At 43.2% G+C, this 18,043-nt stretch overlaps 1 protein-coding gene across 1 annotated transcript in view; it reads left to right on the top strand.

Annotated features, from left to right (window-relative positions):
- The first annotated feature begins 311 nt into the window (after positions 1-311).
- The window catches only part of LOC144790838 (uncharacterized), a 49,735-nt gene continuing 32,003 nt past the window's right edge, over positions 312-18,043 (top strand). Inside the window, exons 1-2 of the mRNA XM_078665507.1 lie at positions 312-503; positions 8,380-8,559. Of these exons, the coding sequence (XP_078521633.1) occupies positions 312-503; positions 8,380-8,559 (372 nt within the window). The remainder of the gene's footprint in view (positions 504-8,379; positions 8,560-18,043) is intronic.

Raw genomic sequence — 18,043 nt, 5'->3', positions numbered from 1 at the left:
TTTGTGGAGGTATTTTTATTTCAATCTTGACAAAGTATTCACTTGTCCTTGTCATTTATTTTATTTTGATACCATCATATGGCCAGGATACCTATACGGGCAGAGGACAGGTTAGTCTTATTGATTTAATTTCTCTTCCAATGCACCACTAGTATAAGGTCACTAACTTTGGGATATTACAGAATGGCCGCAGCGACCATAATCCTCTAGTTATCGCCTTGGAATTGGGAAAGGTAGCGCACCATTGTCAAGCTACTATTGATCCGACTGTTTTCACCAAAAACAAGGGACTCCTTCGAAAAAGGGCCACAATGGATATACAGTGCTTGCTAGAAGACCTTGTTGAAAAAAATGGGAAACTGCTGTCAGACAAGAAACTGGATCCCTCCCAAATTTTTGGAGCTTTCAATGGGTTTTGCCACACCATCAAGGGATTCTTGACGACAGATACAAAAGTTAAGCAAGACAGGCCCAAAATATGTTCAGAGATGCAATTAAGCAGAGTATGATGAAAAGGCTCCTGGTCTAGATGGAGTACCAATTGACCTATTTAGTAATAATCTCAATCTTTGTGCTCCACTTATCACAAAGGTGCTAAGAAGTGCAATTGCCATGGGTCCACTTAAATCCTGGTCCAATGCTATTATTGTTCTCATCTTGAAAAAGGGTGACCGATCAGACTCAAGTTTCCTATTTCCTTGCTTGGTTCCATAAGCAAGGTTTTGGAAAGGAACTTGTTGGCTCCTTTAGAGGACTTGCTAGCCAACAAAAGTAGCTTGTCACCAATACAGTATGGGTTTAGGAAGGGTCTGGGCACGAAAGAGCAGTATCTGAATCTGCAGTTGATTATTAGTAAATATACACAGGCAAAGAAGGGCTGTCTTTCATTAGCTTTTATGGACCTTACTTCATCTTTCAAGTGGTTTGATAGCTGCAGGTTCAAATGCACGAGGATGTGACAGTCCGTATTAGGTATGGCACTTATGGAGAATGTACGGACCCCATCAAAATGAACCGAGGCGTACGACAAGGGTGTGTGCTAGCCCTGTTCCTTTTCAGTCCATATATCAATGATCTGAAGACCTTGTTAAAGTTGGGGGAGACAGACATTTCCAGGGTGGGCTAAAGAAGACAACCTGCTCTGTCATATGCAGATGATTTGTCCTGATGTCCAGGACAGGGGTGGGTTTAAGACTCCTGTTAAATAGATTTGTTACCTGCATGAGAGAATTGGTCCTGCAGACAAATATTGCGAAATCTCACACCAGGATCTTAGGGCGTACGCTCTCAAAAGCCAGAGCTCTCTATATAAATAAAGAAAAACTTGCGTATGTCACAACTTTGAATTATCTGGGCATTTCTTTTGATCACAAAAGTTCCTGGTCTCACAATTAAAATCCAGAATGCCCAGGTTAACCAAACAACAGAGGCTCTTTTCTGGTTCACTGAGAAGCTCATTTGCAAGCCGATGGATACCATAAGAAAAATATGTACTGCTTGGTGGAGCGTTGCCATGGTCTGTAGTGCTGGTGTGTGGGGTTATTGTGACACTGCCCCTCTTCAGGCGTGTGTAAACATGTTTGTAAGAAGGCTCTTTTCTGTCCCTAAATCCCTGCCCTCATTCATTTGTCACATGTAACTAGGCCTGCTAAAATTAGAAGGCCATATTAAACTGCCACCATTTAAACTGTGGCACTCAGTGTGGGCAAAAGATGAAATGGCCCTAAACAAGGATTGTCTACGCTTAGATAAAACCCGCTGTAAATCCTGGTTGAGATATGTGAAATACCAAATTTATTTGCTAAGGAGTTCTTATCTTTTTCATAGTCCATAAAATATTATATCTTTTTCTAAATAACTACTAAAAATAGTTGTCCTGGCCTTTTGCCGGCAGCAAAGAAAAGCCAGGGAGTAGGGGAAGCAAAGAGTGTCTACCTATCTCTCATTAGGGACTACAGACCAGATTATCTATACTTCCCTTTACTTTTACTTGCACTCACATATATTTTACTTGATACGGTTCCGATTTAATAGGATGTATGACGTTACTCCGCATACCGTTACAACTACCTACCATTACAACGCGACCATTACAACGCATACCATTACAACGCATAGCGCTTTGGGGTGCTGGATAGTGGTAAGTATAATTTACTATTCTAACTCCAGTCCCCGTGGACCCTAGGGAAGGTGTTGGATAGTAAATTATACCATTCCCTATCCTATAGCGCCCCCCAGCGCAATGCGTTGTAATGGTATGCGTTATAAAAGTCGCGTTGTAATGGTAGTGCGGAGTAAAAGATCCGTTGTAACGGGTGCATACCGATTTAATATAGTGCACTTCCAGGTATTGTATCCTAGGAAAGCTTTTTATGAAACCAAGGTCACACCATGTCCTTATCCACCCAGAATACACTTCACTTCTTTTTCTTCTGCAAAGTATATACCACTCCTAGGGAATGCTTTTGTCTCCCAATCTTGATGACCCAAAATGTCACTGTAAATTGGCCTGCTTCACAAACTACAGCTGCTATCATCTCAAAAGACCGGTTTGATTGTGTATAAGTTAATCATTGCGGCTGTTAGACTGAGAATAATGTTGGGGAAGTAACTACATATCATACTCTGGTGCTATAACTGTGGGAGGGGAAGTTGATTATCAGTAAAATGTGATTAAATTGTACCTTTGTGTATATTTATTGTGGTATTTTTAACATTTCTATAATCATGTTTTAATGGAAATGTATTTTATGTGGTATATTGAATACATTTCAGTATTTTAAATAAGAAATATGGCATTGTATACCTATGCTTTTATGCTCATATGGTTTTATACCAACCGAATAAAGCTAGTCATGACTGACTGTTGTAAACACTGAATTAGTTTGTTGTAAATAAGGAGACCACGTCCTGCAGCTCTTCCTCCGGTAAGTTACAACAACTGACTGTAGTTAGAGTTTGAGTTGAGTTGGGTAACAACTTGTGCCACTTGAATCCACACCTGTCCTATATTCTAGAATATTTGAGGGAACAGGTGCATTAGACGCAGTGGGCCTTGAGTGGAATTCTGTAGTATTATTCCTAGTAAACTACCAAACATCTCCATAAGCGTCCACGCTCCAGTTGCCTTTGTACTTACTTATTCTGCTGGCTTGTTCTGGAGACAATCTTACCAGAGTCCTTTTGCTCCACCAACCTTTTTGCTAAGCAGAACAGAACCCTTGGCAGGCCTATTTACATGTACAGGTGCAGAAAAGACTGATTCCACCTTCTTACCTCTAGTTGGACTCTTAATCGTGACCCAGTCAGCGACTTGAACATCCATCTTTCACTCCATGTGTGTCATCAAAATTCTTTTTGTGTGCATCCTGCATAGAAGAGACTCTTTCTTTGACAACTTCTTTAATGTCACACTGACAACCCATTTCTAAGCCCCTGATCCAGTCTGGAAACACATCACATCTGGGATCTTTTTTCCTAAGATGGCGAAAAGGTGAAACGCCTGTTGTGTTATGAGGGGTTATCAAGTATGTCCACAACTTGTTTTACAAACATTCTTCAACAGATAGCCTGCTTGCTAAAGCAGCGTGTACAGCTTCCTTAAGAAATTTATTAATCCTTTCCACAAGTCTGTTTGAAGTTGGTAAGTACAAAGCCACCTTCAAATGTCTAATGTGAAACTGATCAACACAATCTCTCATTTGTGTAGAAGTGAAGTGCATGAGTTGTGTGTTACTATTTCCTTGGGAGGATCTTCAATTTAAAGAAAAATTCTGTGCAAATTTAATTAAAAAATGTTGGGTGCAGAAAAAATTCAAAATAGACCCACATTGAAAAGTAATCCATTAAAACCAATAGATATCTCTTCTATGGTGTTAGCAGCTCAAAGGGGCCTGCAAAACTCTAATGCTACCTTACTCCGGACATCTTCAGGAAGTGGTACAGAATACAGCAGTGTTTGGTGTGTTATCCAGTGTATGTCCGATATCAAGCAAGTATCCCACTTGCAAATCCATTCAGAAACCTGGGTGTCCACAGATGGCCACCAGAAAAATTGTTTAAGATTTTTGCAAGAGCCACCTATTCCTAAATGGCATTGGTGAGAGGCATTCATTTTTCATGAATGAAATAGGGCGGGTTGCATCAATCATTACTGTTCAGCACACCCTCTGCAATGAAAATTTCACTCGCCACCTGATCAAAAGGTTTCAGGAGAGTTGGTAAAGACCTTTCATTGGAACATCCTTTTGTAACTAAACTCACTACAGAAGGCAAAACGTTGTCCTCCTTTAAATCGTTCGTCCAACACCCCAAAGACGCTACCCCTTACAAATTTAGTACATCATATTTTAAAGCAACCACACATTTAAGGTCATCAAGTTCCTTAATTTGATTGGAGGGACTCACTGGCATCCTAGAAACGCAATCAGGTCTTAAATGATTTCCTTCAGGAATGTAATTGACCTTTAGGAATGTAATGGATTATAAAGTTGTATTTCTGTAGGCAATATAGAAGTCTGACAAGCCTAGCTTATGCGTTCCCTGAACAATTTCCATTGAACATATGAATAAGTGGATTTTGATCAGTATATATCTCAAAATATGTGCGCCAGAGAATTTTTCAATTGCCCAATAGCTGACTAATGCTTCCCACTCAATTGTGCTGTAATGTGACTGAGCGTGCTTTAATGAACCGGAAGCAAAAGCAATCGTTTGTTCATTGTTGTTATTCATTTATGACAATATGGTTCTTATACCAATTCAACTGCCATCAACCATATGTATGCATGTATATCCTGCCTTAGAAGGTGACAAGGCCGGTGCATCAACAATCAAATTTTTAAATGTTGACAAATGCCTGGTTTGCTGTATCATCCCTGTCAAATATTCCTCCCTTCGTGAGGATGTTGCGAATGGGTTGAATCACCAGAGCATACTCCTGAACGAACCTAAAATAGTGCTCACTCATTCTCAAGAAAGATCTCAAAGTGTCCTTATATCTGGGTGGTGCCACGTCTTTTATAGCTGCATTAATAGAAATTTGGGTTTCATACCATTTGCTGAAATATGATGACCAAAATAGTTTAAATCTTGTACCAAGAAACAACATATCATGCGTAAGATTTTTACCTACATTTTTTAAAGACTTCCTAAACTTTTTCAAGAATTAAATTGTGCTCCTGACTCTGCAAAAATAAAGACATCATCGTGATGAGCTTGAGTACTAGCAATGTCAGATAATATTGAGTCCTTCGATTTTTGCGAGACATCAATGCAGATACCAGACTGAACGGTAACCATAGAAATGTGAAAGCTCCAAATGGAATGATGAATGTAGTTAGATCCTGTGAGTCTGCAGTAAGTGGAATTTGATGATAGGCAGAGCGTAAATACAAAAGCAAGAAATGTTTTGGATTGCCAACATTAGCCAGAAGATCTTGTATTTTATGCAAGGGGTGGCAGCCAACAATTATATTTTTGTTTAATGTGCAAATATCAATGCAGAGTCTAACATGTCCAGCATCCTTAAGCTCTTACCTACTAATATAATATGGCTAATCAATTTAGGAGGAGCAATGTTGGTTATAACCCCTACTTCCGTAACTTTTTCAAGTAATACCTTAAGCTCTGGTCTAATGCTTAAGAGTAGAGGTCTCACCTTATGTGGAATTGGTATTGCTTTTTTCTAAAGTTTCATTGGGTGCTCAAATTTATGTATAGTACACAATTTGACCTTGAAATTTCTGTAAATATTGGTATTATTTCATTAGTTTCTTTGTATTATCTACAATTGAGGCAATAAAGACATGATTGACAACAACAGGATTTTCAGAAACTGGGACCAGCATTAATCCTAACTTGGCTAAATCTTGCCGGCCAACTGTATTTTTGCCTTTAATTGTCACGTATATCTTCATTGTAGTTTGTCTCCCAAGACACACTAACTTTTCTAGAAAATGCCCCAACATGTCTATGTCCTGGTCTCCGTATGCTTTAAGAGAAACATCTGGAGGATGAAGGGGTTTACACGTGGCCCAACGCTGATTATATAAAACATCAGAAATTATAGTAACGGGTGCCCCAGAATGTGCCATCATGTTTAATTTGCCCCCCTCCAACACGCACATCACATAAGGAGCCTTTAACCAGTTTCACACAGGAATTTGCAGCAGCAGGTGTAAGTATCATTTTACAGGAATTATATGTGCATTCTCCAGTGCTTGCATTAATCTCGACTCTGCTTATTTGAAAATTACTCCTATTGCTCTTAAAAACACTCATAAAATGCCCCATTTTTTGGCACTTATTACAACATTTCCTAATGGCTGGGCAAAATGTGTGATTACCAAAAAGTATTTTCAAACCTCTTCTTAAACAATAAGGAGAATCTTTCCTTTGTAATGTTTCTGTTACTTTTTCCTTAAAGGCCAGTGCATTAATGGGATCCATGACTAGCACAGAATTGACTGTGTGAGTAGTATATTCACTTGTCATACACCTATTAGCTAAAATGGAATGCTTTATGACTTTAGCTATATGATGGCGCCCGCCTAGTGGAAACCGGACATTCCACATCATTTGTGACTGTACACTCAGCATCCACGCACTTCTGACCCGATAGTGCAGAAGCCTGCTAAACACCTCCCAATCGCATGGATGGTTCGCTCTGGACTACAGATACCACAGACAGAGGCATGGAACGTGAAGCTGCACGGTAACCCCCTATTGCCGAGTTGACCTAATGCTTAATCTTGACACTGGACTTAATGACTATGTGACCCCATCTGAGCTATTGCCCATTTACTCTTACTTCCTGGGCCCCCACCAGGTATTTCTCTACCACTGCTAATCTGCCAGAACTGTACTGCTTCTTAGCCCCGTTACTATTCCCCCCCCCCCCCCCCCCCACACACACACATTTCCTCTATTCCTCTATTGGGTACTTGTTTCTTCTGTGTTTGACTATGCAACTGTAATGATTGTAACCTTGTTTTTCCCCGACCGCCGAGACCTGAGCAACATGGCTAATGCCCGGTGGAGCTGCTAGACAGCTATATAGGAGATCTGCCCTGGCTCACCACATCGGCCGTCACCTACCCAGACGGACATTGGGCACTGTTCTCCCAGTCTCCCCGCCCTGTCTCCTTCCTCCCCCTCCCTTCGACGAATTACTGTAACATTGTTGTTTTGCCAATGTTTCACTATGCTCTGGTAATGGATGTTATTTGTAACTTGTAATGCTACGATTCCTCATTTAAAGCGCTCTAATACCTCCGGGTCTAGCTAGCACCATATAAAACTCTTCAAATAAATAAATAAATAAAATCTATGACCTCAACTAAGGTTGGGGCTCGACAGCTGAGCTGAAGTTCCTGAATTTTCTTCGTACTACAATTATATACGAATTGGCCCCTTATGTTGGTATGCAGGGAAGCTCCAAAATTACAATTCAATGCTAGGTTTCTCAGCGCAGAAATATATTCCACAACTGTTTCTTCTTGAGTTTATTTCCTCATGAAAAATTTGACTCCCTCCAGCAAAACACTTTGTTGTTCCGTGAACTTACTCACCAGCCTAGCGATAGATTCTGAGTAGTCATTCCAGTTATCAAAATCTGTGGATGTTATAACTTGACTTAAGTTGCCAAATATTTGCTGACCTTCTGTTCCCAGATGGCTGAACAGAAAGTCTGCTTTCCTTTGAGGATCGAATTTATCTGCATCAATTGCTATTAGGTAGTTGTGAAGTGACCTAAACTATTTTTCCAGTATTGTTGTGGCTTCTCTGGATGTTGCAAAATGGTTCTATTTGCACAAACTGCTGAATGGCACTCATAGTAAAATCAGTAAAGATATGCTTTCCGATATTTCTTAGAACTGGGTGGTTGCTTACAGGACCAGATGGGTTAAAGATAGGCTTCGTAGTAGAATATCTGAGGCCTTCATTATTTATTTGGCGGTAAGTGTGACTCAGCTGAGTAATGGAGGAACTGTGACAGTTGTAGGGGTATCACCCTCTATCACTAAAAGATACTGCTCCAGCCATTTGTTCCTCCCCCATGTTCTTCTGGCTGTAGAACCGTGAAGCTATGTTGATGGCATGTTGCCACTTAAGACCTATGTGCTTGTTTTCTCAATGACAGCAATTAATGGTTCTTGAATGCTACCCTCTAAATATCCTGCACTGGGAAGTCTACATTTGCTTTAGGCAGACTTTTCTTTATATGTTTGTATTGCTATTGATCAATTTAACATCAACATTTCCCATAACTTTCAGATTTAACATATTATTGTACATTTATGTGACTTTTTATACATGAGGATCAAGGTCTCAGAATGGCTTTATAAATAAATGACAACTTATCTTTTCTGATTTTAGGGTAAAACTTATTTTTATTGCCCAGCTCTGAATGAAGAGGGTGCATATTGTGGGAAGGAATTAAAACTTGCTCTTACCCGGAGTGCTGCAAGGTATACTGCGGAGGAACTTATGAGCCTAGTTGCTTTTGAAGAAAAATTGGCTAAAATGGCAGCCAACCAGTGCAGTCCGTCTACAGAGGTGAGTGTATTCTATGCTAGGTCCAAGCACTATCCCTCAAAATGTAAAACCTAACAACCTATATTGTCCACAAGGCCACTTGTACAGCTCGAAAAGAAACAAGTCAAGTATCTGGTTGTTCTATATTTGTTTTATTATGTGCCCTCTTTTCTTCTTACAGGATGAATGTTTTGTTAGAATGTGTGGAGTACACATCCTTACATAGGTCACAGATATATCCTATAATATTAGTGCTATAGATACATGGCCTACAGCAGTGGTTCTTAATCTTTTGACTTGTGTGAACCCCCACTCAATAATTATTTGAACCTGGGGATGCTTATTGAATCATTATTGGAAACCGGGGTCCTCTTCTGAGACATTACTGGAACCCGTGGACCCCAGCCTAGGTATTTTCGATGATTTGAATCACAAAACAATACTCAGAAAATACAAATACAGCATTCTTCAAACTCATTGCCCATACCATATTCTGCTTGATGTGCTGCCTATGCTCCCAAGAATCAACCTGAGGACACTAACATAGTTTTCAGCCTCCAATGTTAAATTCCTATACATTTACAGCATGTTTTCATATTGTCAACTGTCTATTTTGCACTTTATTTATACATACTTTATTAATATGTTAATCTTTTTTTAAGCCGACGCTGACATGCTGAGTAGGCTGAACGGACCCCCAGTGGGTCCCTGGAGCACTGGTTAAGAATCATTGGCTTGGGGGCAAACTAGTACTCAGAAAAATAAATCAGGCGAACATGCACTCATTTGTTCTTTTCCTTCTTTCTCTTTTTTTTACATGTTTTATTCTGTCTTTCATTCCAACTTTATTATCTATTGTTTAATGTATTTTCTTTGTTTGTACCTTTCTTCCTCTTTATTTTGTTTATTCTCTATTTACTTCTTTGTTTTCATCATACTTTCTTTCCTTTCATCTCCTCCCTTTATTCCATATTTTTCTCTGCCTTCGCCCTATACATCTTTCCTTATCTCCTTTATTTTTTTTCCATCTGTCTTGGTTTCCTTCTTAATTTCATGCTTTCTTTCATGCATTCTTTCCTACTGCTCATCTCTCTGTCTTCTTTTTCTTTCCTTTCTTCCTTTATTCTCTCGATCCACCAACCTTCCTCTTTCTCACCAATTACCATTCTTTCTGCCCTTTTCCAATCCATCTCTCCATTTTTGCTTCCATCGATCCTTTCTTCTATCCTTCTCCAGATCCATCCATCATACGTTTCACTCCATTCCTCCATTCCTTCCTCTTTCCCTTATTTCTGTGCTCCCTTGACCCATTTGCTATTCTCCACCACAGCTCCATCACATTAGTCACTTGCAATGGAACTAATGAGCTTCAGTTTTTAACCCCTTTAGTGCTGTCGTTGGCCAACGGTCGTCGCGAGCACTACCTTGCCTGTGCAGCACACGTCCGTTGGCCGACGCGGCCGCACCCGTTTCTTCAAACGTTCAGCACTGGCACAGAACGTTCGAAGCAACAAACGGGTTAAGTCTCACCTAGGGCAGCACATGCGCTTTCTTCGAGGCATGCAGTATTCAGTTCTATGGACTTTAAACACGCCCAGCACTTTCCATTGGTTCTTTCGTCTGCCTTTACAAATTCCTTATTTTAATTGGTTAATAGTATTAATTTATCCCGCCTTTTGGCTGTTTTGTTCCTCCCTGCAAATTGCCCCTGCTACATGGATCCTTTCCCTATTGGCCATAGGTTTTAGTTACAATGGACAACTTTTTCTTTCTGCTCTATCCTCGCTGGTCGCTGGCGCACAGCGCTGCTCCCAGGTCACTAAATCTCCTCGAGCTGTTCCCCCAGCATCACCTCCACGCCCGGCAGCTTGCTAATTAAGTGCTGACAAAGTCAATAATACATTAGGGCATCACCATACAAACAGAGAAATTCCCCCAAACGAATAAGAAAAACAGGATAGGGAAAATATATGTTTTTTATTTATATTGTTATATCAAAATTCATAAAAGGTGACATATGACATGATACCATTCCAACATACATAAATATATAGGAGGTCCCACATTCACACACTCAATACACACTAACAACCACAATTGCAAACGTACTCATACACTCGAAACAGCTAAAGAGAAACATAAACCACTGTGGCCATAGTTGTCCTGCAGCGTGCGGGGAACAAAACTCCAGCCAAATGCCAAATCAGCTGACTTGGATGTATTCTGAACTCTGCTGAATACGCGTCTTTGATCGCTACCCTCTTGGAGATTGGACTAACTGCAAAAATATCTCCTTCTCATTTTGAACTATATTATACGTGTATACGGATGACCGTTTTGTCTGTCCACACCTCCGCTGTATCTATTTAAGTATCTTAACTCTGTTTTTGAGCCTTTTTCAACCCACTTGGTTACTGCTGATGGCTTGCCTAGATGCTCTAAATCCAAGTGCATCTATTCTTGTGTCCCACATTTTGATTTGACCGCCCTGATGAAGGTGTGATTCATATCGGGTTAGACAGCGAATCAGATCAATGCTGTCTTTGTGAGCGAGCTCAGTTTTTCATTTGTGTCTGGACAAAGATGGGAAATATGCGCAAACAATAGGGCATTTTTACAATTTCCCTGCACCACGAAAGTGTCACTTTTAGTGACGTTCTGGTGGCGCTGTGTCCTGCTCCATATTCACAAGGCAGCACTAAGCCACTTTGTGTGGCTTAATGTGGCCTTGCAAATATTGTTCCCTTTGACACAGTTTTCTGCATTAAAGGGGCGTGCCATGGCTTTAGGACACTGCCCCAGATTTATGAGGAATTGTAAACCTGAGGCAGTGCCAAAAACCTATGCCTCCTCAGGGGAGGCTTAGGGCTGGCGCAATGAGGAGAAATACTTTTATTTCTTCTCATTTGTTGCTCTTTCTAAGTGTGCTGCATTCTGCAGCACACATAGAAGGAGCAAAATTCATAAATTATTGTTTTTGTGCAGGAAGGTGTCCCAATGTAATTATGGGGCAGCTCCAAAATTAAGACCAGGGAAAACCTGGTTTTACCCTGGCAAAGTGAGTAGAAATGTTTAATTTCTCCTTGTTTTTGCTGTTTTAATGTGTGCTGCATTGTGGAGCATGCATGGAAACACCAGAACCCCACTGATTGTTTATGTGAAGGAAGGTGTCCCTTCCTGCACATAAACAATCATTCAAAAATCAGACATTTTGCGACTTCTATGTGTGCTGCATTAAGCAGCACACATAGAAGTCTCAAATCACCATTTCAGATTGTTAATGTGCAGGAAGGGACACCATCCTGTACATAAACAATCACTTCCCTCAACGCAGGCACCCCACCCTTGCACTATGGCGCAAGGGTGCCTACTTTGGCACTACGTAATACAAGCAGGGGAAACCCAATAAACCCTTGTAGGCTTGGGCACAGGATGATTAAAGTCAGAGGGTGCTACAAGGGACTTGATTTCAATAAACAGATTAACTCAGTTAGGAGATGTGTTGCATTAATCACACTCAAGTGTATCCATAGAATATCACAAATAAACATAAATCAAGCAGATGGATAAATCATCGGAAGGGAAAGATACACGAGAAAATAAAGATGTATTTCAATTTTTTTTTAATAGGTTTTGATGATGCAGTTTGTTAATAAACATATAGGGAGACAAATAAACAAATGGATTTAAGCAAAGAAAGTTATGAACAGAGGTAAAAAGCTAGAACACTTCAGTTCAAAACTAGACATCAACTCCTGACAATTAGGACTGACAACCAGCTTAATGAATCAACAATGGTTGTATGCTCGTGCCAAAGCAGCGTTGATGGAGATGATGAGGTTGTCGACGTTTCGGTCTATAATGCTGCCGTCATGTAGACCATCATCAGGACCAAACAATTCATTGCTGGTGAGAATAACCCCCTGAAAATTCGCACTTCAGACCTTCTCTGTATATGAAATGGGCCAAATAATGGGGCCAAGGAGTAGATCTGAATTACGATTGTGTCTAGGAGACAGCTACTTGCAACACCTCTACGGTAGAACGCCAAAAATGCAATTTGAATTCGACTGGTTCGGCGTTTTTAAGAAAATCATCCGTCAGCGCGTTGGCACTAGGCAGCTAAATTTAGCACCAGCCATGGGGGATACGGAGGGCTGCACTGTATTCTTGTAAATATGGGGCAACCCTGTGTGTCTAAAGTGACGAAGCGTGTTGTTAGCCTTCTTGGCTTAACACCACGCTTCGCCACTTTCCTTGTAAATATGCCCCTAAATCCCTTCTGGATTGAATGTCTATGTTACATCCCCATAGAATCAACGTTGAGTGAGTGTACAACATGTTCTCAACTGTATAGGAGTGAAAATAAACTAACTTTCAGATTAAAAACTGTCAACTCCATAATGAACATTCAAAAAATTCTAAATGTTTCTGTATGCCACCTATGTCTCTCAGGGAAAAAAACATCTAGCAGTTAGTGTGAGTTCTCCCCCTTTCTCAGCTATAATCCTTGCTGCATCTTTTCTCTCCTTCTAAAATGTTCACCAGCAAACAAATGCACTCTCCAGACCTTTAAAAACATGTTTTATGAATGTTTTTTAGGTTTCACTTAGCGAACGCAGCGCATGCGCTGTTTTGCCTTGGCGAGACTATTGTTGTCGGTTTGGTGAGTGAAGGGGACAAAACATGTGCCCGCCCGGACAGGCGAGGTCACGCGCACGGGGACAGGAGATGTGCGCTCCGTACACGTGCACATCACCTGTCCCTGTGTAGGGCTGGCGTTAAACAGCACGTGCATCGCACGCTTTCACTTTCCCTTCCCCCTTCGGCTCCACTGAGACAGCTTGATTCAGTATTGTAAGGTTTTCGTAAGCAGCGCAGCATGTTGCCTCCTTTCTTTCCTCACCATTTGTAAGATAAAGGTGGCATACTGCGGTGCATAAGAAAAAAATATAATATTGAAAAAATATATTTTTGCGAGCCGCGCCTGTCTTTTCTTCGGTGCTGTTCGCCAGATACTACATTTTTAATATTATGTGCTTTTAATAAGGAGTGAGACATCCGCAGACCAAATTGCTCTGGGGGTCTGTCAGGTGGATACTTCTTGGACCATGGCCCGCTCTCCCACCATGCCGCCCCAGGCTGTCACTGTCACGCAGACCCTGGCTCATAGAAGCTCTCACCGATCCAGGAAAGATGTCTGCTTCGTGGCTGTAGGCACCCGTCCTAGCAGGAAAGTACTCAGAGTACTCCTGGGTTTAAATTAAATGTGGATTGTACTTGTCAGACGTGTGCCTCTGAAACTTTTATATGAGAGCAGTCTGCCAAAATCTAAATAAAACCCCTTATGTCACAGCATGGTGGGAGACACAGCTTCTCAGCCACACAGAGAACTCACCGAAGAGAACAAAAAACAAGCATTTGCAACTCAATAGGCCTTGCATTACTGAAAGATTGAGCCATTCCCGTTGAATAAATATTTGCAACGCCAATAGCTCGAACTTTCAATAATGCGAGACCTATTGCATTGCAAATGCTTGTTTAAATAATTTGACAAGTATGATGTTCCGGATCCTAATCGTACTGATTTTAGCTTCCATATTTCTTAGGGAGATGTCCCTAAAACCTTTTGGGTTTGAGTTGTCTTCGACCTCTTTTGGAATTGCTATAATTGTCACTTTTACAGCAGTACCGAAGACCCTTCCAGTTTGTGCAAAGTTGTTCAGAGTGGCTATAGAGGATGCAACATGGTTACTGGGAATCTGTCCGGACCTGGAGCCTTTCCACTAGGGTTTGATCTGATGGCTTCAGTAATTTCCTTTCTTGAGGTTGGTTTTTATTTAATGTAGCTTCATTATTATCTTAAATAAAATTGGGAAATTGAGTACTTTTATACAGTTGTCTGTATCAGGGAGAGCTTTTGGCTTGTAGAGAGAAATGTAAACTACATTATTAAACATTGGCTATTTCTTTAGCTCTGGTTCTAATGGATCCATCTGTCCCCAATACTAGTGAACAGTGATTTGTTTCTTTAAAATTTTAGATAAGCAGCTTACGACCTCCCTGCTTTGTTATGGTATAATAGATTTCTTGCTATCTGTGTGTGGATCCAGAAATGTCCCTATTTGCTGATGATTTTATTATATTCATGTTTCAAATATTTGAGTTTTTCTACAGCAGCAAAAAAAAAATTGTTTGTCTGTGTTGTATTTCAGTTCTTTCTATTTCGTCAAATATGGCATCTAGTGTATGTTTGATCTCCTTAGTTTTCCTGGACATTTTGCTGATGGCCAGACCTCTAGCGTAGCATTTCAGGGTGTCCCATAGGGTCATCGAAGAAGAGACAGAGTCTGTGTTCTCTTTAAGCAATAGCTCTCATTCTTTTGACAAAAGACTGTGCCTCAGTGCCATCCTCCCATAATTCAGTATTGCGACACAAAGAGGGGGTTTCACCAGGTTTGCTTGTATTTAAGAGGATTAGAGTCCCAGCGACATGGTCAGATATAATGATGTGCAACTGTTCAGTTCAAAGATTTTCTTCAGGTTGCGAAGCAGCCAGCCATAAAAGCAGAAATAAGCAATAGAAAGCATACATTATAATCCATTTTCTTTAATGCCTTTTCAGCAGACAAACAAGACTACATAAAAATTGGCAAACAATCATTATAAATACTAAGATTAAAAAAAGAAATAAAATATGACACTTAAAAGTTAATCAGGGTGCATTGTACCCCACAATCGCAAGTAAAAAGGAGCTTTCGTAAAAACAGATCTCCTCATCATGTAGCTACTGTAAAAAATGTGAAACCTGGATAATAGGCCTCAGATTTCTAAACTTCATAAAAGAGGTTAAGAACATTTTATTAAATCTTTTATAAAAGCCACAAAAAGAGATAAAATGTGGGGGCGTGGTTTGAACGCCGACCGGGATGGCTGTGTGAGCGTGCAGCTCCGCGCCGAGTCCCGCTTATAATCCTGTAATTGCCGCCCACAGCGCCTTTGCTGGCGTGAATTCCCACCTGAGACGATCGTAGAGTGGGGCAGAGAGTTTTGGCTGCTGGCGGGACCTCTGGAGACGAGCGGTGATCGGATCCCGGACCCTGGAAGAGCTGAGCTGCGGACAAAGGAAAGATGGCGGCGTGAAGCTCCGGTGCGAGTCAGAGGAGGATTGCGCCCGGAGCTGCTCCGATGGCTGACGGGTAGAGCGAGGAGAGTTGGGGCTCGAATGAGGGCAGCTCCGGTGCCGACAGAGAGGGGTGCAGACGCCATGCATCGGCGGTGGTGAGTGCGGCTTCCCCTCCCCCCCCGCTCCCCGACCTGGAGACTGGACCGGGCTGGGCTGAGTGAAGGCGGCGGCGCTTGTAGCTGGTGAGGAGCGCAACAGAGGAGCACTGAACTGAGCCATCAGCGGGGACTCACGCTGGCAGGAGGACCCGGCCGCTCGTGGAGCCGACGGTGCGGGGGGGCAGAGGACATTGGTGCCGTGGTGCTGCCGAGCGCGATACGGGCACAGCTGGGAGCCCTGACCGGCGGGGGAAGGAGCGACATCTGAGGGCGGATGAGTGAATGAGGTGCCCTGCACACCGGAGGGGGCCACAGGGAATCTGCAGCATCGGTGGACACCCCCCGCCTGGGCCAACATAAGAGTGGAGGCGGAGTACAGGTGGGGCGAGGGCTGGAACTGCGCCATTGCCCGGCCGTGTTATTGTGGGTCGGACGGCCGACGTGATCAGCTCTGGGGGGTCCCGCCTACAGGCGGAGGGAAGCACTGTTGGTCCGGGCAGCTGGATCTGGTGGGGGCCCGGGTCCCTGCTGGTGCGGTGACGAACACGTGGCTTGCAGCTGTGCACTCCCGGGGGTGGTTGGACTCTGAAAGTGCCCTCTGGGACGACGGACGACAGGAGGACAGGGTATGATCGATTTGAGATGGTGAGTGCGGAGCCCTGTACAGTATAGACATTGTTTTTCGGACCGCGCGGCAACTGGTGGTGTGCTGTGTGGGACTGCCAGTGGCAGCGAGACCATAGGTAGAGGCCTGGGTGCAGAAGCTGCAGCGTTCAAGATGGCCGCTCTTGGCAGGAATCTCCATGCGCCTCAAGGACAGGATGACGCAGCTACCCTGGATCACAATGGCGGCACCCGGACCCCGCAGGAGGGCTCTACGCCGGAACAGCGGTTGAACCTACGACTTGATGCCATCCTGGAGGCGATTACTGCAACTAAGGAGTCGCTACACCATGATATAGCGCAGGTTGCGACGGGGTTGGGCTTACTGAGAGCGGACCATGCCAAGCTCTCGGACAGGGTGAAGGAACAAGACCAGTTACTCCAGGAGCTGAAACCTGCAGTGGTCACGGCGGAGCACAAACTGACGGACATTCTTGGCCGCTTGGCGACTCTGGAGCGAAGGGCGGAGGATGCGGAAAGTCGTAACAGGAGGAGTAACGTGAGGGTGGTGGGCCTTCCGGAAAAGGTTGAAAAGGATGATGCGGTGGCGTACATGGAGGACTGGTTTAAAACGGTGGTGGCACCGGAGGGGCTTTCCCCCTTCTTCTCCTTGGAAAGAGCGCATAGGGTTCCGGGAAGAGGGGATTCAGTATTCCTTGCTCTTCCCTGCCAAACTACGGGTCATCCTCGATGGTAGGACGCATTTTTTCCAAACCCCGGATGAAGCATGGTCATGGCTTGAACTGTACCGTGCTGGAACAGACCGTACGAACAGAAGTGAGAGGGAAAGACCAAAACCGGTCCGGGTTAGGAAGTCGCAGCGCATTCGCTCACGGAACAAACTTCAGCGGGCCGTGCGAGACGCCAAGATGGCGGAGGACAGGAAAGGGGCATTGGCTGCTACGGCTAGCATCACAGGGTCACAGCCGGAGAGAACATCGGGGGGGTCGGACTCGGAAGACGATGGAGAGAAAACGGGAGAAGATGAATCGGAAACAGGGAGTGGGAAGGGACCTGCAGTCACCCCACAGACCTCGGATGGTCTGTTTAATGAGTAATGTTTCGGTGGACTTAGTTACTCCGAGGTGCCAACGGGGTCAGGCTCTCCGGACTTTTGGTGAACTGTCAGGTATGGGGTTGTGAAGGCAGCATGGGACGGAGGGCGCGGGGTGGGAGCTCGGCCTACCCTGGTTCGGGGTTCTATCACCCTCTTAGGGCCCTTAAGGCCGTCTGTGGTGACGACTGCAGACTAGTGTACGTGTGTGGTTTTGATGGTTTGGAACGGGGCTGAAGCTGGGTTATTAGGTCCTGTCCTGGGGAGTGGGGTTCGGGGTGTCTTGTGGGGGGGTTGGGGAGGGAAAAGTTACTGCTGCGGTGCGGGGAACAACTGCTGGATGTTGCTATGGTATAGAAACGGATATAATGGGGTCGTTACCTAATGTGAAATATATAACGTGGAATGTCCGGGGGCTTCAGACAATGGTGAAACGCCATAAGGTGCACGCATACTTGGTGAGGCGGGGAGTGCATATAGCAATGCTTCAAGAGACTCATTTGA

Source organism: Lissotriton helveticus, chromosome 11 (genome assembly GCF_964261635.1).
Source record: "Lissotriton helveticus chromosome 11, aLisHel1.1, whole genome shotgun sequence".
Classification (NCBI taxonomy): domain Eukaryota; kingdom Metazoa; phylum Chordata; class Amphibia; order Caudata; family Salamandridae; genus Lissotriton; species Lissotriton helveticus.
The sequence above is the reverse complement of the archived record's forward strand: the minus strand, read 5'-3'. Positions and strand labels throughout refer to the sequence as shown.